This window comes from Alexandromys fortis, unplaced genomic scaffold, assembly GCF_014885135.2.
Source record: "Alexandromys fortis isolate MF-2015 unplaced genomic scaffold, M_Fortis_MF-2015_v1.1 scaffold_142, whole genome shotgun sequence".
In the NCBI taxonomy this organism is placed as follows: domain Eukaryota; kingdom Metazoa; phylum Chordata; class Mammalia; order Rodentia; family Cricetidae; genus Alexandromys; species Alexandromys fortis.
Window position 1 is genome coordinate 398,430 of NW_026068057.1, and position 20,534 is coordinate 418,963.

The window sequence follows — 20,534 nt, forward strand, 5'->3', positions numbered from 1 at the left end:
AGTTCAAGGTCATCTTTGATCTTCTTCAAGGTCATCTTTGATCATCTTTGGCTACCTAACGATTTGAAGCTAACCTTGACAACCTTAGACATTTTCTTGAAGGAAAAAAATACAACTTTTAAAATTATCTGATCCACTAATCCCACCAATACATTTGGTATGGTTTTCTCTGGCTTCCATCATATTGAAATTGCTAACAGTCTTCCACCTACCTAAACCATAGCACATCTTATGTCTTTGTTCCACATCCTGCCCAGCAGGCTAAATTGTAGCTTCATTCAGGTGAGGAAATCACCCTTATCACTGATCACTATGGGTTACATAATGGTGCCCTGCTTCATTTTGGTTACCTGTGCAACACGGGTAGAGTGTGTTTTTCCATTATTCCACAGTAGCACAGTGCCTAACACTTGTTTTTAAGACTCAGTTCTATACTTCCCCACAGAAATAATTAGTATCCTAAATGGGCTGCACCTGTATATTCTCCTCTGATAGGCTGTTCAGTTAGATTGCCTTAAATGACCTTCAGGCTTTTACACATAAGCTCACTTGCACATCAAAGAGAAATATACAGATAATTTTAGTGTTAAACTAATCTCTATATGTATTGATAATGATTGGCCACTAAAAATAAAAACAAGACAAGTTAATAAAATATTTCAACAGATTGTGGAACTTAAACAGAGGAAATTCATTTTCTTGCAGTGCTTAAAGCCAGAAGGCCCAGATTCATGTTCAGTCTCCTTGATTGCCTTTTGCTAGCTATTCAGATGGTGTCTCCTCAATGAGCCCACACCTCTGCTGTCTTTTGTGTGCCCACGTTTCACATCCTTTCAAGAACACATGTCACATTGGATCAGGACTCACTCTAACAGTCCCCGTTTAATGAAAACACCTCCCCAGAGGCTTGATCACCCAGTGCAAGCCGTGCCCTGAGCTACTAGGATCTTAGAGATGCAGTTTGAAAGGAGGGCACAGTTTGGCTTATAGTATGGTCAGAAGGAATGTGTGCAGTTGGTTCTTTTGGATTCCATCCACAAACTGTTCTCTTTTTCCAATGTGTGTGTAGTTCTGAAAAGTTAAGAAACATGATATTTGCTTTTGTGCTTGGTGGTTCTTTATACCTTTCTTTCACAACATAAAGGAGACAAAAGCATCCAGGTGAGGTGGTCCATGCTTGCGATCCTGATGCTTGGGAGGAGGCATAGGCAGGATGCTCAGGAACTCAAAGCAGCACTGAGTATTCTAGGCAATGCTCTCAGTAACCTGGGCTGCAGAAAGCTCTGTTTCAAAACACACAACCAAAACGACAGTTACAAGAGCTGCAAGAGAAGAAATTTGAATGAAGAAGAGGGTAATAATGTGCCATTTAAACATGCTGTCACTTTTCTTTTATATAGACTTCTGTATACTGAAGTTTGCTTATAACGGCAATTTATTTTGTGAATCGACTAGACTAGTTCACATCGTTACTTGTAGGTTTTCCTCAGTACAGTGATAAAGAGGAAACTGGAGGCCTTCTATGGAATACATTTTGAGAAGTCTGTACAAAGGTTTGGTCTTGCCGTCCTCTGCTTGGGGGGCCTCTAATAGCTTAGCATTCATCATTAAATGAGATTGAAACATTTCCATTTTTAAGTCTTTAAGGCTTTCCATGCATGAGTCCTGGTTTATTTTTACCTTTTAATCTCCCATGGTTCTCTTGTGTATAGCACTTTCTCCAAATAACATATCCTAAATATACTTTATAGTTTCCGCCTTCTGTATCCTTTTTAAATGTGGTTCCCTCTGCCTTAAATTCACTGCTTCTGGCTTCCTGGAAGATTTTGTTATATCAAAGGTTCTTTCTTCTTATGAATATTTTTAAACTTCCCAATTTAATGTGATTTATCCTTTTTTAAACTTGCAATGAATTTTGGTATATATGAAAAATATATATTTATTGTGTCCTTAGTGCACAGGTATATGTTCCTGCCTCCTTGCTTATGAAATAGTTCAATGTAGAGATTATACCTTTTACATTTATATTTCTAGAAAAAAAATTTAAAACAAAATTCTCAGTGAACATTAACTTAATAAATGAATTATTGATAAACATGACAATTCAAAGTACCTGATTTGAAGCATTTTTGTGAACCTTATACATGCATTTTTTTTTCTCCTTCATGAGATTTTGTTGAAAATGAAAAATAAATGATTAATCACAGGTTTTCAAGAAGAAAGCAGTCAAAGGTGTGAGAGGTTTCCTTGTGTTTCTGAAAAGTTAGAGGTAAGCAACATCAAGATTTTGAGGAAAGCACCAACAAGAATATTTTTTTTAGAATTTATTACAATAGAATACACTTGTCCCTATGAGGCTCTGGTATTGAAGATTTCTAGAAAAGGAAAGCAATAAAATGATCTTCCAGGAAGAATAAAATGTCAGTCCTTGTCTTCACCACACCATCCCTTCCAGCCTTGATTTTGCAGTTATTTTAGGTAGAAATGTGTCACGGAAAAGTATAAGATGGTAAGATTTTTCTTAATGCAGGTTTTTTTTTCTGTGTGCAAATGTGTGCAACCTATTTACCTACTTACTGATATTATCTGTCATCTGCCTATAGATCTATCTTTGTATCATCTAGCCATCTATCTACCTATCATCTATGGATTTATCTTTCTATCATCTATTTTTCTCCCTCTCTGTGTGGGAAAGGCAGCTGTCAATGTCAGATGTTTTCCTCCAGTCCTCCATATCAGTTTATTTTCTTATTTTGTGTCATTTTATTTAAACTCTGTTTTACATGGAAAAATTTAATGCTATCCACTAATTAAAACATAGTAATCTATGATATAGTTTAAAGGTTTTCATCTGAAGTAGCAAAAATTAAAACATTTATGACAAATTTAATTAATTATGTAAAAATCTTTTTGTATCAATTTATTTTTACAGTGACCCAAATATGCATGGCAATAGTTAATATATATCAGATACTCTGGACTTCTATATAGGGAAGTTTCATAAATCTGAACCTGTAAAGAGGAACTAAAAGAAAAGCATTATAGGGCTGGAGAGATGGCTCAGTGGTTAAGAGCATTGCCTGCTCTTCCAAAGGTCCTGAGTTCAATTCCCAGCAACCACATGGTGGCTCACAACCATCTGTAATGAGGTCTGGCGCCCTCTTCTGGCCTGCAGACAAATACACAGACAGAATATTGTATATATAATAAATGAATAAATAAATATTAAAAAAAGAAAAGCATTATAATTAGTTAACTATATATAACAAGAAACAAGTTATAGACCTAAAAACAAGAAAATGTTTTGTGAAAATTCACTATGCATTAGAGAAAGAATGTTAAGTTTCCTTGTACAGGGTGGAAAGTTGTTCTCAACAAAGATTCTGGACTCTCCAATATTTTCTTGGGTTTCTATTTTTGTACTATGAACATTAATACATTTTCTTGCTTCATTTTAGTGTATGGTCTTTCAATGAATGTGAGATCTCCTAGGCTAAACTAGCAGGCTAGTTAACCCCTGAAATGTACTTGTCTCCTGTATCATTGTGTCCATTGGTTGTGAGAGCCCACTAGTTTGTTTTCTGGCCACCCAACAGCTCAGAACCAAAATAACCACACCAAAACTGTATTAATTAAATCACAACTTCACCCATTAGCTTCAGATTCTTATTGGCTAACGTTTATCTTAATTTGACCCATCTCCAGTAACCTGTGCATCACCATGAGGTCCTGGCCTACCAGAAAAGTTAAATAGCGTCTGTCTCTGGCAGTGGCTGCATGCTTCTCCTGACTCTGCCTCTTTCTCCCAACATAAAGTTTAGTTTTTCACCTAGTTCTATTATTTTTCCCTATCACAGTACCAAAACAGCTTCTTTATTAATCAATAGTATTTACAGCATACAGATGACAATCCCACATTACCTGCCTTTTTCTGTTTAAATAAAAAGGAAGATTTTAATATTAACATAGTAAAATTACACTAAACAAAACAGGTATCAAGCAAGAATTACAGTGACAAAATTTATATCTACTTTATCTTTTATCAAAACTAAGGAAAACTATAACAATCGATTCTTCAACTCCATCAAAGATTCCAGAATGATATGATATTACCTAAGTAAACAGAAAGTACATTCTAAGCAACCTCCAAAACCCTAGAATTGTCTAACGTCAATTCTCATTTTCTGGAAAGTCATCTAAAGTTCCTTTGTATCATTGGGGCATCCATCTTCATCCTACAGGCCTATGGTATCGAGCAGACTTTTCTATAAAGCAGGAAATTTTCAATGACAATTCCATCTATAAATACTTTCTTCGTTGTCCTATAGAATGTCTGGGAGCTCTTTGATGAAGCAGGGACCTCGAAGGATGGCCTCACCATCTTTAGGCAACTTCAGCAGTCCCTTTTTCCCTGTGAGTCCTGCCTGTCCAGTCAAGCAGTCCAGGCGATAACAGTTTTTTGCCCATAAGGAGCCTCTTCAATGCCCATTATCCTCTTGAAGTAGACTAGTGCTGCCAGAAGCAGACATGTCTCATTGTCATGAAAAGTCTTAAGTTTTAAAAGATTTTAAATGCCATATTCTAAAGGTCTCTGGAAGATTTGAAGAATACCTATCTAACTGAAATATATCTCTATATATCTAGAAAAACTAACTATCATGACTACAAGCTTGACTGTTACAAGTGACTTTCTATTAACATATATTTCTTAATTATACACTGCATTTTTAAATGAGCTTCACAAACACAATACCTTAATCAAGAGCAGAAATATATGTGTGTGTATATATATATATATATATATATATACATATATACATACTGATCTTAAATTTTCATCAATAGACCAAAATCTATACCAATGCAAATCTCTATAACATATCCCCCTTTAAATGTAAACAAACATCTGTAGTCTATATTTAGGAATATAGGTTTAGTTCTCTTCAAACTGCTTCCTGCTGTTTATTGGGTGAAGTATTTTGGGGGGTGTTTATGGATACCTTTCAGGGGATCGTGGTCTATCAAACCACATTAGTTTAGAATAAATTCATAGTTCCTAATCTTCTATGGAATCAAAAGCAGAACCTCTTTTCCAAAGCAACAAGTTCTTAGACAAAAATTTGGAAGTCATGATACCTTTAGAACATATAGGTTGGCTTAGCTTATCAGTCCATATAATAAAATGTCTCCCTGTACTTATTTCCTTCATAGACAAAAAATTCAAAGAAAACATATAATATACATAATCCAGTCTCTCTGTGTATACTACATCTTTATGTGGCTTATTTTTTTACCCCATTACTTTATTTAATTATCTTTACTCCTTTAATCTATGACTGTACTTTGTCTCTTTAAAGACTTTGTTTTATTTTATTAAGCCCTTTCCTTCCTTTTATAACTGTCTAGACTTTAGGGTTTTTTTCTTCTCTCTTCCAAGCCTACATACATTTATCTAACACTGTGCCCCATTTAGAGGTCTTTTATGTCAAAATCTGTCCTATTGTATATCTGTAATTCTATTTATTTATTTATTTATTTATTTATTTATTTATTATGTATATAATATTCTGTCTGTGTGTATGCCTGAAGGCCAGACCCCATTACAGGTGTTTGTGAGCCACCTTGTGGTTGCTGGGTATTGAACTCAGGACCTTTGGAAGAGGAGGCTACGCTCCCAACCTCTGAGCCCTATCTGTAATTCTTTACTGTCCAGGAGTGCTTCTTAAAATGCTAAATGCTTCTTAAAAACTTAAAATGCAGCATTACTAGGACAAATGTGGCTTTGCCTTTTTGCTCTGCCCATTCCAACATGGCGGAATTCTAGCTGTGCCTCTCACTGCCTCTCAAGCTCTGCATAGTTCCCCAATTCAAGGTACACAATGTGTCTATGTCACACCATTAAGCATGTTGTAGTACTCTCACAAAACCCACTTAAATACTCCATAGCTGGACCTTCTCAGATTTGACACTGGAAGCAAGTCCTAGAAAGCTGCCATTTCAAAAAGGTGTAGCTTTTTTCTGCTACCACTGAGTCAGGAAAATCTCTCTTAAAGGAGCCATGCCCTTGCTTGCTTCTAGCAAACAAAGCCCACACAAGAAATGCTGCTAGCAAACCATGCTTGACTCTGTTTTGTGTGTGTTTGTGTGTGTATGTATGTGTCTAGAATTCCTTTTTAAGCTCTCTCAGGTTTTAAGTGGATTTTAGTTGACCACATTGGCATGCCAATTTGTTCTAAGAAAGGCTGTTTGTTAGTTCCCAGCTGGTCAGCACATATATAATCACTCAGAAACCATTTTTTTATTTTTATGCAATACTGTTTGGTCAATAGCTTAAGCATATTTCTGGCTAACTCTTATATCCTAAACAAGACCATATCCATTGATCTGCGTATTGCAATGTGACTGTGGCTTACCCAGTAAAGTTCTGACCATCGGTGGGGCTACATGGCTTCTCTCTCACTCTGCCTCCTTTCAACATTCAGTTTAGTTTCCCCTTCCTAGCTCTGTTATATCTTATCATAATCCCAAAACAGCTTCTTTATTAACAAATGGTATTCATAAAATACAGAGGAGAATCCCATAGTATACCTGTATGATATGGGTCCTGACATTCCAATGAAGTTCTCATGTTCTTTCAGAAAGCACTTTACTCATTGAGATATCTCCTTACCACCCCTAAAATACTTAAAAAAAAAATAAAAAAACTCTTTGAAGAATATTTTCTCCCAAGCAATTGGAATCAGGTCTCAGCCCTTAATAGTGAGACACCTGGGAATCTTCAGGCTAAGCAGAATTCTCCCTTTTGATTCAGTATGATCTGAGACCTGACATTGTAAATATGATCTCCATAGGGAAATGGATCTCTTTATTATCACAATTTCCAATGCTCAGAATTTTATAATATTTTTTGTGAATGTCAGTATATTGGTGGTCATTTTGTTAGTACATCCATTTAGATCAGTGTCCTCTGTTTCAATGGGGTGATGCATGTAAATAGACTTGTCTTGGTGTTTTTATATTCACAGTTAAAATTTTAAAAATAAAGACTAATGGCAATTAAAATGAAAGCTATATATAACATATAGTTCATTATATATATATTAGAAAGAATATTTTCATGATTTGAAATAGTTACAATAATATTTTTTGGTTTATCGAGGCAGGGTTTCTCTGTAGTTTTGGAGCCTGTCCTGGAACTAGCTATTGTAGACCAGACTGGTCCACCTGAATCTGCCTTCTGGGTGCTGGGATTAAAGGCATGTGTCACTGCCTCCAGGCTACATTAAAATATTTTAATGTTGCAAAAAAAGGGACATTTAAATAATAGAATAGAAAAATACTAGGGAATTATATAGCCATGTGAATGGTTGTTCAAATATATAAAATGCTATACAAATTTATTGTTATTATTTATGAATTTGTATAATATTAAACAAAAATACCCACTGTTATGATCTATAGAAGTTGAATTTTTATTTTAATTTTTAGAGAGAATGGGATCATAACAAATAAATCTTGAAATTCAAAACAGATTGAAATAAATATAATTATTATTATTAGGAAGATTAAAAGGAAAATATATGGAAAGGCAATTAAAAAGTAAAGAAGAGTTATTAAAATTAGAGGTGCTTTGGTAATCTTTTCTGAAATATTTATTATAAAATCAAATATATATCTTAGCTGAGAATTTCAAATAAAAGTGCAGACACAATGCATTATCTGCACAGATCAACCCAAAAGAGGTAATATCTTTTATTACACTTTCCACAAAGATAAGATTAAAAAAAAATAAAGGTAGGAAATTTCAAGACAAGGAGAAAAAGTAAAATTATTTAAATCGACATAATCTGGTTAAATGCAAATTATAAGTAGTAAAAAGCCCTCCCTTAATAGACAAAGAACACTGCCAAGTTTAAGATCATTCTTTTTTTTTATTTGAAAAAATACCGCCTCCTACCCATTTCCCATTTCCCTGCCCATCCTCCCACACATTTCCTCCTCCTCTCACTCCCCTACCCCTCTCCCCCTCCCCCCCACTTCATTCCCCCTCCCTCTCGAGAATGATGAGCAGTCCAGGTTCCTTGCCCTGTGGGAAGTCCAAGGTCCTCCCACTTCTATCCAGGACCAGGAAGGTGAGCATCCAAACAGGCTAGGCTCCCACACAGCCATAGCACTGGGTTTCAATCCTAAGATCATTCTTGATGAAAAATTTTTTTAAAAAAATATCGTATAATCTTTCTCCTATAGCAACCTGTACTTAAACACTGATTGGGGTTCAATAGTGTAGGGTTAATTGAAAAACAATGCAAGCTGGATGAAGGGAAGGGAATGAAAGGAAGTTTAAAATATTGCTAAATCAATTGACATTGAAATATCCTAATTGCCAACTGGAGAAATCTGCTATTATTTTTTATTTTACTCAGTAATTAACAGGGTAAAAACACAAAATTAAAATACTGTAGGAAAAAAATCAACTTTAATTGCAGTGAATTTTGGTCAACCTGTCAACTGTTCATGTTGAACTTTTGATCACTTTAATTCCTTACTGAATTTAACTCATCCAATTAATGATGACGTTTGTTAAGTTTACTGTTAGCAGTGTGTCAGAATTACATTGCATAGCCTTCCTCTAGTCCCTCAAATTTAAGCAGTTGTATATCTTATACAGTGAATACCAAATACCAAACAGCTTTTCAGTCCATCTAGTGGTAGAAAATCAAGAACCATTTTCTATATATCTTTCTACTTTTTCAGTCTTAGAACTCAGAATTCTGTTTTGATATCCAATAATATAAATAGCTAAGGTCCTGATTTGAAGCAGAAGTGCGAAGTCACATCTTAGTGTAATGAGCTATCTGATCTTGTTACTTTCTTCATGTTGATTCCTTTTTGTCCCCATTATAGACAGAATAACACTATACACGTAGTCTAGTTGTCTGCAAATTAATGTAATGTAATACTATTCTTATTCGCAATTCACCTCAAATAGGAAACTTCCCATAGATCAAAGTAAGAATGTCACCAAAGTGCTTAATCTGCTTAAAAATAAACTTTTATTGGAGTTACTTTTAGGGATGTGGATGAGAGGTTACTTATACAAGCAGAAATGACTCAAAGACAGCTGCATCCCCAAAAGTTCTGAAGCAGAGGTGACACCTCACAAAAGCTGGCAACTTAGAATGCACAGCACAGATTTCCAAAAGCTCAAAACGCTAGAGTGTGTCATTTCTACGTACTATATTTGGCTCAAGTTTCTTTCAGGCGTCTGTGCTGGTCTCTGTCCTCTTTGGCATGGATTGTCTGATTTGTGAGTCTCTGAGCTACCCTTACTATTAACATATACGTGGGGTGATTGAGAGCCACTAGTGATTCTTGTCAGTTTTCAGTGACTTCTAGAAACTTTCGAATTCTTCTTGATATCAATGAAATTTCTGCAGGACAAAATGTTTCATCTCCCCATAAAACACCTTGTGTCTTAATAAGATTCACTCTAAGATGCAGGTTTATCTCCAAGGAACTTGCTAGAAAACACCTAGAAAGAGTGAATGTGCACCCAAAGATTCAATGGTGGTTAGTGTTGTAATCATAAATGTTTAGGAACCTCGTGTACCTCCTTCATGTCACAAATTTAGTGAATATAACATAGACCACTGTGCATCATAATTATTTCTTTGGCCAACAACGATTAAACATTGATATCTGTTGAAAGGTGGTAGTACAGCCAAGGTTGAAATATCATTTACAAATTATAACTTTTAAATAAAGTAAAAGTTTCATATGACTACAAATGAATATATTTCATGTATGTTTGAAGAAAATTATCCTGTAAATTTTCTACAACTAAGATGATACTAAATATAAAGATAATTACATAATTAGCAAAGATAAATTGATTTGAACTAAATTTAAATATTACTTGTGTAAGACTTTTAAATATCAACCTTTAATCAATAAAATTTTAGTAAATATATTTATCTTCTTTATACTAGAATAACAATAAACCATTATTTGTTTCATTGTTTAAGTATGAATATTTATGACCTATTTTTCTAAGGAACAATTTTCTGTTACACATAATAAAGCTTGTGTTAATTACTAAAATAGATTGCTCCTAAGAATATCTCTCACCTCCCCCTCCACCTTCTCCCAAAGTCCCCATACTCCCAATTTACTCAGGAGTTATTGTCTTTTTCTACTACCTATGTAGATTAGATCTATGTAAGTCTCTGTTAGGGTCCTCATTATTGTCTAGGTTCTCTGGGATTGTGATTTGTGGGCTGGTTTTCTTTGTTTTATGTTTAAAAACCACTTATGAGTGAGTACATGTGATAATTGTATTTCTGGGTCTGGGTTACCTCACTCAAAATGATGTTTTGTAACTCTATCCATTTGCCTGCAAAATTCAAGATTTTTTTTTCTCCTGTGTAAATGTACCACATTTTCCTTTTCCATTCTTCAGGCAAGGAGCATTTAGGTTGTTTCCAGGTTCTGTTTATGATTAATATTGCTGCTATGAACATAGTTGAGCACATGTCCTTGTGGCATGATTGAGCATCCTTTGAATATATACCAAAAAGTGGTACTACTGGGTCTTGAGGAAGGCCGTTTCCTAATTTTCTGAGTAATCACCACACTGACATCCAATGGGGCTGTACCAGCTAACATTCCCACCAGAAATGCAGGAATGTTCCCTTTACTCCATAACCTTTCCAGCATAAGTTGTCATCAGTGTTTTTGATCTTGGCCATTCTTTCAGGTGTAAAATGGAATCTCAGAGTTGTTTTGATTTGATGAGTAAGTATGTTAAGCATTTCCTTAAGTGTTTTTCAGCCATTTTAGATTCCTCTGTTGAGAGTTCTCTATTTAGGTCTGTACTCAATTCTTTATTGGATTATTGATGTGAAAATAATTTGGCTGCATAATATCAAAAATTGAACAACAGCAAGTCATGTGACACACTGGGTGAATCTTGATGAACCTGTTATTGCTTAATTGTACAATTTAGGATTAGAGAAAGCAGAATATGCTGGAAAAATAGATATTATTCACAAATTTATTTAAAACAATAAAAGTAATAAAAGAGGTAGATTTTAATAATGACTACATTTCCTAAATTTAAAAGTAATGCTCCATACACAAAGGTTAAAAATAAAACTCTTAGTTTTTCCTCAGTGTCATCACAATCACCATATATATAAAGAAAATGCATATGTTAAAAGTCAAATTCCACTTTCCACCATTTTTTTTAATATTCACTAATCAACAAGAAGTTGTCAGATGAATGAGGTTTTAGGGTTTTTTATTTTTGAAAAAAAAATGCAAATTCATTGAACAATTTTTTTTTTGACATAGGGACTGAAGTTGCTGTTCAAGATGTTGTTATTTGGAGCGCAAAATTCTACTTAACACATGATATATCCATATGAAAAGATTTGAGATGAGAAAAACTTTAAATTCAGACTTAATTAGCTTCTTTTACTATATTCATAGTATCTGTATGGTGTGTGTGTGCTATCTTAAATTCATAAATACAACATGTTCAGTATCCATGTAAATTTTATGTGATCTATTATTTCAGAGTTGATCCCTTAGCATTAGACAATCAATTTGGATGTATTTTCCCTTGGCAAAGACTATTTTTATTACTCTCAAAACACCTAAATTTCTGATAGTTCTTCGTCTAGGGTCAAGGCTCTATGCAATTCTGCCCTTCCATGTTAATATGACTATTGGTGATATCCTTGTTTAGAACTGACTTAGGCAGCCATATTTACTAGATTTCATGGGGGTAACTTTTCTGACTTTTCTATCTATCAACAACACAAAGAAAAAGAAGGTATTTGTTATCCGATAGTCACTTTTCCACCAACTTTGAATCCCTATCTTGTACCTTGATAAATTGGTTATTCTCTCTGTAACTTAGACTCCTACTAAAAAATTGTTTAGTGTCAGTGGATATTGTAAATAAACTTTCCCTTAAAAAATGGGGAGAAAACATATCAAGAAATAGATCATTGATATAGTTTTATTCAAAATATTCCCAAAGAAGTAAAATATGAATAAACCTAACAAAAAAGGCAAAAGACTTGTACAATGAAAATTTTAAGCATCTGTGAAAAAATGTAGAGAAAGACACTAATAAATGGAAAGACATTCCATGCCCATGGTTTGCTAAAAATGATATTGTGGAAACTATCATCATGCAAAAAATCTATTTATACATTCAATGCAATTCATAAGACAATTACAAAAATAATTTAGGGCTTTAATTTAATTTTTAAAATTGATATACAAGGTTTGTACTCATCTAATAGGGTGCAAATTGCAATGCAATTGTGTATACTGTGTATAATGACCAAATAATGGTAAATCACATGTCCATATTCTCAATTATCATTCCCATGGATTGTGAAACTTCATATTTTCCTTCATCTTTATAACAGTACAGAGAATGTGTAGGGCCAACACTAGAGACAAAGATGAGTTAGGAATCCTTTAAAAATTTAAGCATTGATGGGGAAAAGGACAAACCAGTTGACTAACTCAAGGGAAACATGGGTGGTAACCATCATTGTAGTGATGAGGGGAGCAGGCCTGATTTTTGTTTCGTCCTACTCCCACAAGACTAGCTTTATACCCGAAATAACAACACACGAATTGTATTCTTTTAAACACTGCCTGGCTTGTTATCCGTAGCCTCGTACTGGCTAGCTCTTACATATTGTTCTAACCCATTTCTAAGATTCTGTGTAGCATCACAAGGTGGTGGCTTACTGGGAAAGATTCTAGCCTACATCTGTCTCAGGTCGAAGAATCATGGCGACTGATTCACTTCCCTTCTTCCTCGCATTCCGTTTGGTCTACTCCACCTATCTAAATCCTGCCCTATCAAAAAGCCAAGGCAGTTTCTTTATTAACCAATGTAAGTAACAAATAGACAGATGACCCTTCTCCATCACATCATTACTAGTTGGGCCCAACAAACAGCTACTTTTGTCTTTGCTCTTCATCAAGCTTCTTAGCACAATTATAAGAAGAACTTTTAGACCCACACTGGAGCACCGGACTGAGCTCCCAAGGTCCAAATGAGGAACAGAAGGAGGGAGAACATGAGCAAAGAAGTCAAGACCGGGAGGGGGGCACCCACCCACTGAGACAGTGGGACTGATCTATTGAGAGCTCACCAAGGCCAGCTGGACTGGGACTGAATGAGCATGGGATAAAACTGGACTCTCTGAATATGGTAGACAATAAGGGCTGCTGAGAAGCCAAGGACAGTGGCACTGAGTTTTGACCCTACTGCATATACTGGCTTTGTGGGAGCCTAGGCGGTTTAGATGCTCACCTTCCTAGACCTGGATGGAGTGGGGAGGATCTTGGACTTCACACAGGGCAGGAAACCCTGACTGCTCTTTGGACTGGAGAGGGAGAGGGAGAAGGAGGGGAGTGGGGTGTGGGGAGTGGGGATAGGGAGAGGGAAAAGGGAGGTGGGGAGGAGGCAGAAATTTTTAATTAAAAAAATAATAAAATAAATTTAGAAATACGAATAAAAAAATTTAAGTGCATACTTTTGCATGTATATAAAATCCCCAGTGGCTGCCTAGTCATTTCAAGCAAATGTCACATGTATTGATTGTTAAGTTTTCTACATGAGCACCCTCCTTTGTCATCTGTCTCCGACACATCTTTCTTCCTCAACTCAGAATAATTGAGTTCTTTGCTTTTGTTTAGCCATATTGGGCATTCCTATGGTAAGGGGAAGGACCCGTTGCTCTTGCTGTCATACATGGGTTTCTTCAGGAAAGCTACAGACAAACTTCTTCATTTATATTTTTGTGAATCCTTGGACTTTCAGTATTGGAGTTCTTGGGTCATCCTACAGACACTGAAATTACCCATTGAAAACGTAGGCTCCTTTTCCCTTCGTTTTTCTCCTCAAAGCTTTCTACTCCTGTTTATTCTTAGTAGTCCGTAACTACTCCCTCCATTTTGTTAATTATTATAGCATTCAATCTAAAACCTTCTTTGTACTCACACTCTGCTCTGTGAGACTTTTTATTGCTATTAATATCTAATGAAATTTCCACATATTTTTTTCAAATAAAAGGCTCAAGTTTCATGAAGAAAAGTCTACATCTTTACAATAATTGAAAAGTAAATGTTCTTGGTTACTTTTTACAAGCTATTAAAGAAGTCATGAAGATAAGGGCTCCTCATGATATGATGCTTCCTGACAGAGGAAGTAAGGTTATGAAGTAGCAAGATGAGAAACGCTTCATGAAGGATTTTTCTTAATCTGGCCTGGGCTGAGTCCCATCATTTTTGCTCTCTTCCTCAGTACCACATTATGTTCCCATTTCAGCTTCTGAATTAGGTTTTTGATTCTCTTGAAGGGATTTTAGTACATTTGCATAACAACTCTGACACTGAGATCATTTTGTATCTCAAATAAGCCATGATGAATTGCCAGCCTGTTCTCTGATATTGCTGGACCTTCAGTAGGCTTTGATGTTTGCCAAATACTATTTTGCCAAATTGTTCTTTGGTCCATGGATAATTTGGTTTGCCAAAAAGAATTTTTTTCTCCACAAGGAATCATCATTCTTAATATATTTACTTTCATTGTTTCTATGACAAAATATCTGAGAGAAACAACTTAAAAGAATAAAAAGAATTATTTCACACACGGGTTCAGAGAGATTTCAGTCTGTCTACAGCACAGTTCAAATGTGCAATAGTAGCATGAAACAGAAGGTTTTTAATCAGCTATGGGTATTTTTTTATGATTTTTGTATGAATTGAATTTCCAAAGCCTCAGAATTAGGTAGAACATTTTAGAGCTATGTCGGAGCCCTTGTGGGTCCAACACAGATTCCTTAACTCGGTTGGAATGGAGTCGCGAGGAATAATCAGACACAACTTACACTGTCATCTTTCACGGGCAAGATCTCTTTCTAAAAAGATCTCTCATTTATTCTCCAAACAGCTTATATATCCTCACATGAATAGAGCGGGAACACATTAGGCTATCTCCTAGGTAACCATGTGCATGGGCTCTGGTCACATCCATATCTAGCAGTCAGGTAGGCCCTGAATTAGCATCTCTATAAGACATCCTTCAAATTACAAAGGAAGGAAGCACCAAACATCCTGACCAGTTTCAGTCAACACCTCTCCTCAGATCTACATTACTAACAAGTACATCCTTGCTGTTGTTAGGCAGAGACAGCTTGTCTGCAGAGCTACTGTGGTCAGCTCAGACTGGGCCTATGGCTTTTGTGTTATACAGAAATATGGGCCTACAGAGCTAAAGAAACCACAAGTTTTATTCTTAATGTATATATCTTCTTTATTTAAGCACCATTAGCATCCCTCTTGTATACCATCTTATTCTACTTTTAATTGTTATTACAAATTGTCAAAGAGTGAGTGGTCTATATACAAGAAAACTTTATTTTTCACATTTCAGGTGTTCAGAAGTCTAAAATTTAGGTTTTGACTTGTCAGTTCTGAACTACAGCTTCTGAATTGCAGATTTCTTACTCTGGGCTGTATTCTTGTCCAGTAGAATGAACAGGCTAGCTCTTCAGAACTGATGATGGATCTAATTCACTCTGGTGTTTACTGTTATTGCCTATCATACCCAAAGGCCTTACATACAAATACTAGCCTATGAATTCATGCACTAAAGGGTTATAAATATCAAATCTATTTCTGGGACCCTTTTTAAAAGTGTATATCTCAAATATGTAACAGTAATTCTAATTGTTTTAATCATAAAAACCCTGAGTCAGATATGGGGGTAAATGCTAAAAGATCAGAGAAGCAGAAAAGTCAACCACTTGTTCTTATCTCAACAGAATCCTCAGACAGAATGAGTGATCATGTTTCTCTCTAGGAATCCTCAGACTGAATGCCTTGAGCTACTGTTTCCTCCAGATTTATATTTCACTCTCTGCCCAGCCATATTCCTTCCCATATTCATCTCCGTTGTACTGGGATTAAAGATCTGACTGCTTTGTTTTTCTGATCTTTCAGTTTTCACCCCCTAATATATGACTCTAGGTTTTTATTATTAAGACCAATTAAAATCATACTACATCAATATCTGTCTTTTCTTGAGGCATACATAGCATGAGAGGAGTATTGATTATTAAATTGGCAAAAGTTAACATTATATACTTTTGCAAACTCAAACTGATATCATGAAAAACAAAAATTTAAACATGAAGCAAATTCAGTATCTATCTGTAAGAGTCAAGGTGTATCATAAAGTAAATTTTGCCTTATGACAAAGAAAATAAAACAAGCTCTACACACTGGACTTGGGTGCAGCATTTTCACAAACTGAAACAAATGAAATCTTTTAATCATGGTTCCATGGCCAGAATAAATATTTCTGACATTGAGTCTTGTAAAATTTTGCTATCTACCTACTCACTAATCATTATTTTCATGTTATATGTGATACTAAATTTAATTTAGTGTGATGTCATTAATCTGAACTCAGAACCCAATGTAATATCTCCTCTAATTGTGTTGACTGGTTCTCGGCCTTAGAGATTGACTTTCCAGCCAATGGCATCATTGACCCACATTCATTGTCTTTTCCTCTTCGTGTATGTGTGTGTGCTTATGTTGCAGAGAAGGGCAGCAGTCGCCAGAACAATGGCAGAAGATGTACGGGAGGTGCTCTGGAAATGAAGTCTATCACATCATTTTAGAAGAAAGTACTTTTTTTGCTGAATATGAAGGGAAGAGTTTTACCTATGCATCTTTCCATGCACACAAAAAGTATGCTTCTGTTTTCAGTGGAGAATTAACTCATCAGTCAATCAGATCATATATAAACTATTTTCCAAAGATCAACCCATATTGGTGCTCATGAGTTTCTAGCATTTTTACTTTTTAGCATCAATTTTGTTACATTTAAATTATGAACATTTAGTATCTACAAGTCAAGTTTACCAAGAGAAAAATATCTAAGGGATGTCTACTCTACTACATCTGTGACCCACATAACATCCTGGGCAATTAAGAATTAACAACTATAAAACATTAAATCTTTTTACATAAGTGGAATTTAAAATGTTGTGTGTGTATATATATATTTAATATATAATATGTATTTAGTTATATATATATATAATTATATATATGTGTTTGTGTGTATTTACAGTAACAGAAACAGAAGAAGAACAAAATAAGAAAGAAAAAATCACATTTCCCCCCTTTGACCTTTTGATTCTTGGTCTCATGTAGTTTAGGCTGCCCTCAATATCACTATGTGCACAAGCCTAATCATGGTTACTGATTTTCAACTTTTGCTTCTGAAACAACACACAATTATCCAAAAGTAAATAAATAATAATTTGATTATAACCTTTCCATTGCCCAAAAGGAATGTTGAATAAATGATACTATATACACTTTCTAGCTTAGTCAGGATGATTTGTTTTTCCTCTCCTTTATGGACAAAATTAAATTGTTAAGGAATACCAAAGTATATCAAAAATTATCTATATTAAAGTAATTAAATGTAATTTATTTGGCCACTTTGTAGTAATATATTCCTTTAACTAATATATGGTGTACTCATTTTAATTCTCAATGACTTTACTGATACATATTTGGCTAATACATATATTTCCAATTTGACTCACTCACTCTATGAGGTTTTTAAGATGAATTTTGAAAGTTTGAACATCACCAAAGAGAAATAAGAAATATATATTTCTTTCAACATGTTTAATTTTTTTCTCCTGAACATGTACAACCATTGTCAACTTTTTAAAATATTTCTTTCTAAAGCTGAATATATGAGAGTTTGTAGAAATGATAGTAAGGATGATTAAGAGACATCACTTTCTTTTCACATGACATTTCATAAAAGTTCCCTTATTCCAATAGATTGTAAATATTTTGAAAAAGGTAAGAAATATTATTCATTATTTTGACATTAGTAGTTATCCTAAAAATATAAAACATAATTACCTTTATTATATGACCAGCATTCTAATATTTATAATCTCCTTTATATTTTGACATTTAAATGTATATATATAGTATAATTCTTATGACAAATTGAATTGATTTTGTTTATTAAAAATAAGATTATCAAATGGTAGAATCCTCTCCTGCCTCTTAGTTCTGTTATTCAATGTTGTTACTGTGTTCTAATAGATTTTATTTGGTTAATTTTCTTATAAATGTAAGCAGTTAAAACAACATAAAGATAATTTTTTCCCCAAATGTAATTCTTAAACTCTTATATTCTTCTTTTAAATTAAGGTTTGGTGTCTGCTTGATTGGTGTTAGGAGGGAGGATAATAAAAACATTTTGCTGAATCCAGGTCCGCGATACATTATGAATGCTTCAGATATATGTTTTTATATTAATATTACCAAAGAAGAAAATTCAGCATTTAAGAATCAAGACCAACAGAGAAAGAGCAATGTATCAAAGTCATTTTATCATGGTCCTTCAAGGTTGCCTGTCCACAGCATCATCGCCAGCATGGGTCAGTACATGCTTGCTAAAATTGCCTTTAGTTTATATGGTTTAAAAGATTATAAATACACATCTATATTAATAAACGTTCATAGTTTCAAAACTTCCTTGTGTATATTATAAACTATGTATGATTATATAACATAGAAGTAAATTTCTAAACTTTTGGTGTAGCAACAATGCATGTTACTGGCAGTTAGTCTCTTGACAGTCAATTCCAGAATTACCACTCTGAGGATTAGTATTAATTAAATAATGTTTGGCCTATTATCTCAGGATTGTTATTAACTAGCTCTTACAACTCAAATTAACCAACTTTTATTATTCTACATTTTACCACAAGTCTAGTGGCTTGTGACCTCACACCTTGCTTCCCTGGATGCTCTTCCCAGCATCTCTGACTTTGCCTTCTTTCTCCCTCTATCTCTGTTTGGATTTTCTGTGTAGATATACTCTGCTCTGGCATAGATCGAGGAAGCTTCTTTATTAACCAATGGTAATAAAACATAGTCACAGCATACAGAGGCGTATCCCACATCAGATACAAGATTAACAAAGAATAGTCAATAATTATTTTACTAATTTTAAGTGCTTGCCTTGCATGTTTTTCTTGTTAATTGTCTATACAATAGCTGATTGGAAATATTCCCAGTGTTTTCGTTTTTTTTTTTTTTCAAGGCTCACTTCATCTTACTCTCATCATTTATTTTGGCATTTATTGCACAATAATGAAATCCATTCCATATGAAATTAATTACATTTTTCCACTACACCACAAGTGAACAAATAAGTGTATAATCCCTTGCTTAAGGAATATATGCCATTCTTTTTATGTAAAATTTATGTACATTGTCTTCATTTGCTCAGTGAATGCTCTTCATTCTTTCTTTTGGGGTATTTAACTTGAATTTGGTTTGCCCTTATTATTATTTTTAACTCTACCACTATTCTAATTCACAGGCTGCTATTTCTACATGCTGCCATCCTTACACAGCACAATACATACAGATATGCTATTGAGCTTCATGATTTTACTCCCCTACAAAGTCCTCAAAAGAGTTGGCTTCTGCTTTTAAAATTTCATATCCCTCATATCTGTCTTTACCCCCGACTGCAGTTATACAGTTGAATTTAATTTCCAGTAAGTTCAAGTCATAGTTGTGGTTAAGAATGATTACAGAAAGTCACAAAATAGTGCTAGTCACAGGTTGTATGTGTGTGATAAATGAAATGAAGCATTGTTATTAGTTCTATTAACATCTAAATGAAAGTAAAGCATTGAGTAATTTTGAGATAGATATGTGGATAAAATGATTGCCATGCAAACATGAGAACCAGTATAATCTCCATGTAAAAGCAGAACATGCTAATACACACATGTAAACCCAGTGTTGAAGAGGCAGAGTATTGTAAATCTTTGCGGTCACTGTCTAGACAGTTCATCCTTATTACTGAGCTTAACCAAACGAAGGACCTTGTCCCCAAATGCAAGTTAGAGATTCCTGAGCAACAATAAGTTGGAAATCTTACCTCCATATATGTTTATATATGTGTTATGTACAAGCACACATACTGTGTACCTGTACCTACACAAATACACACACACATTCACATACATGTGTACACAAAAAAAAAAAAAAAACAAGAAGAAATGAGAGGTCCAAAGTAAGATGACAGCTAAATCCCATTTACCTCAAGGAAATCAGAGATAAATGTGTAGTAAATTTATCTATCTGTATTTTGAAAACACTAGAGAGACAAAAATATTCTTTTTTCTGTTTTTTTTTGTTTTTTTTATTGAGAATAAGAAAAAAAAGTTTCCGCCTCCTGCCAGCCTCCCATTTCCCTCCCCCTCCCCCACCATTCTCCCCCTCCCCCCACTCCTCTCCCCCTCCCTCTCTAATCCAAAAAGCAGTCATGGTTCCCTGCCCTGTGGAAAGTCCAAGGTCCTCCCCCCTCCGTCCATGTCTAGGAAGGTGAACATCCAAACTGGCTAGGCTCCCACCAAGCCGGAACATGAATT

General features: G+C 34.6%; 1 protein-coding gene across 1 annotated transcript in view; it reads left to right on the forward strand.

Moving 5' to 3' along the window:
• Nucleotides 1-20,534, forward strand: part of Kcnt2 (potassium sodium-activated channel subfamily T member 2) — a 351,264-nt gene that overhangs the window by 249,565 nt on the left and 81,165 nt on the right. Inside the window, exons 14-15 of the mRNA XM_050119976.1 lie at nucleotides 16,645-16,794; nucleotides 18,292-18,521. Coding sequence (XP_049975933.1) covers nucleotides 16,645-16,794; nucleotides 18,292-18,521 — 380 coding nt within the window. The remainder of the gene's footprint in view (nucleotides 1-16,644; nucleotides 16,795-18,291; nucleotides 18,522-20,534) is intronic.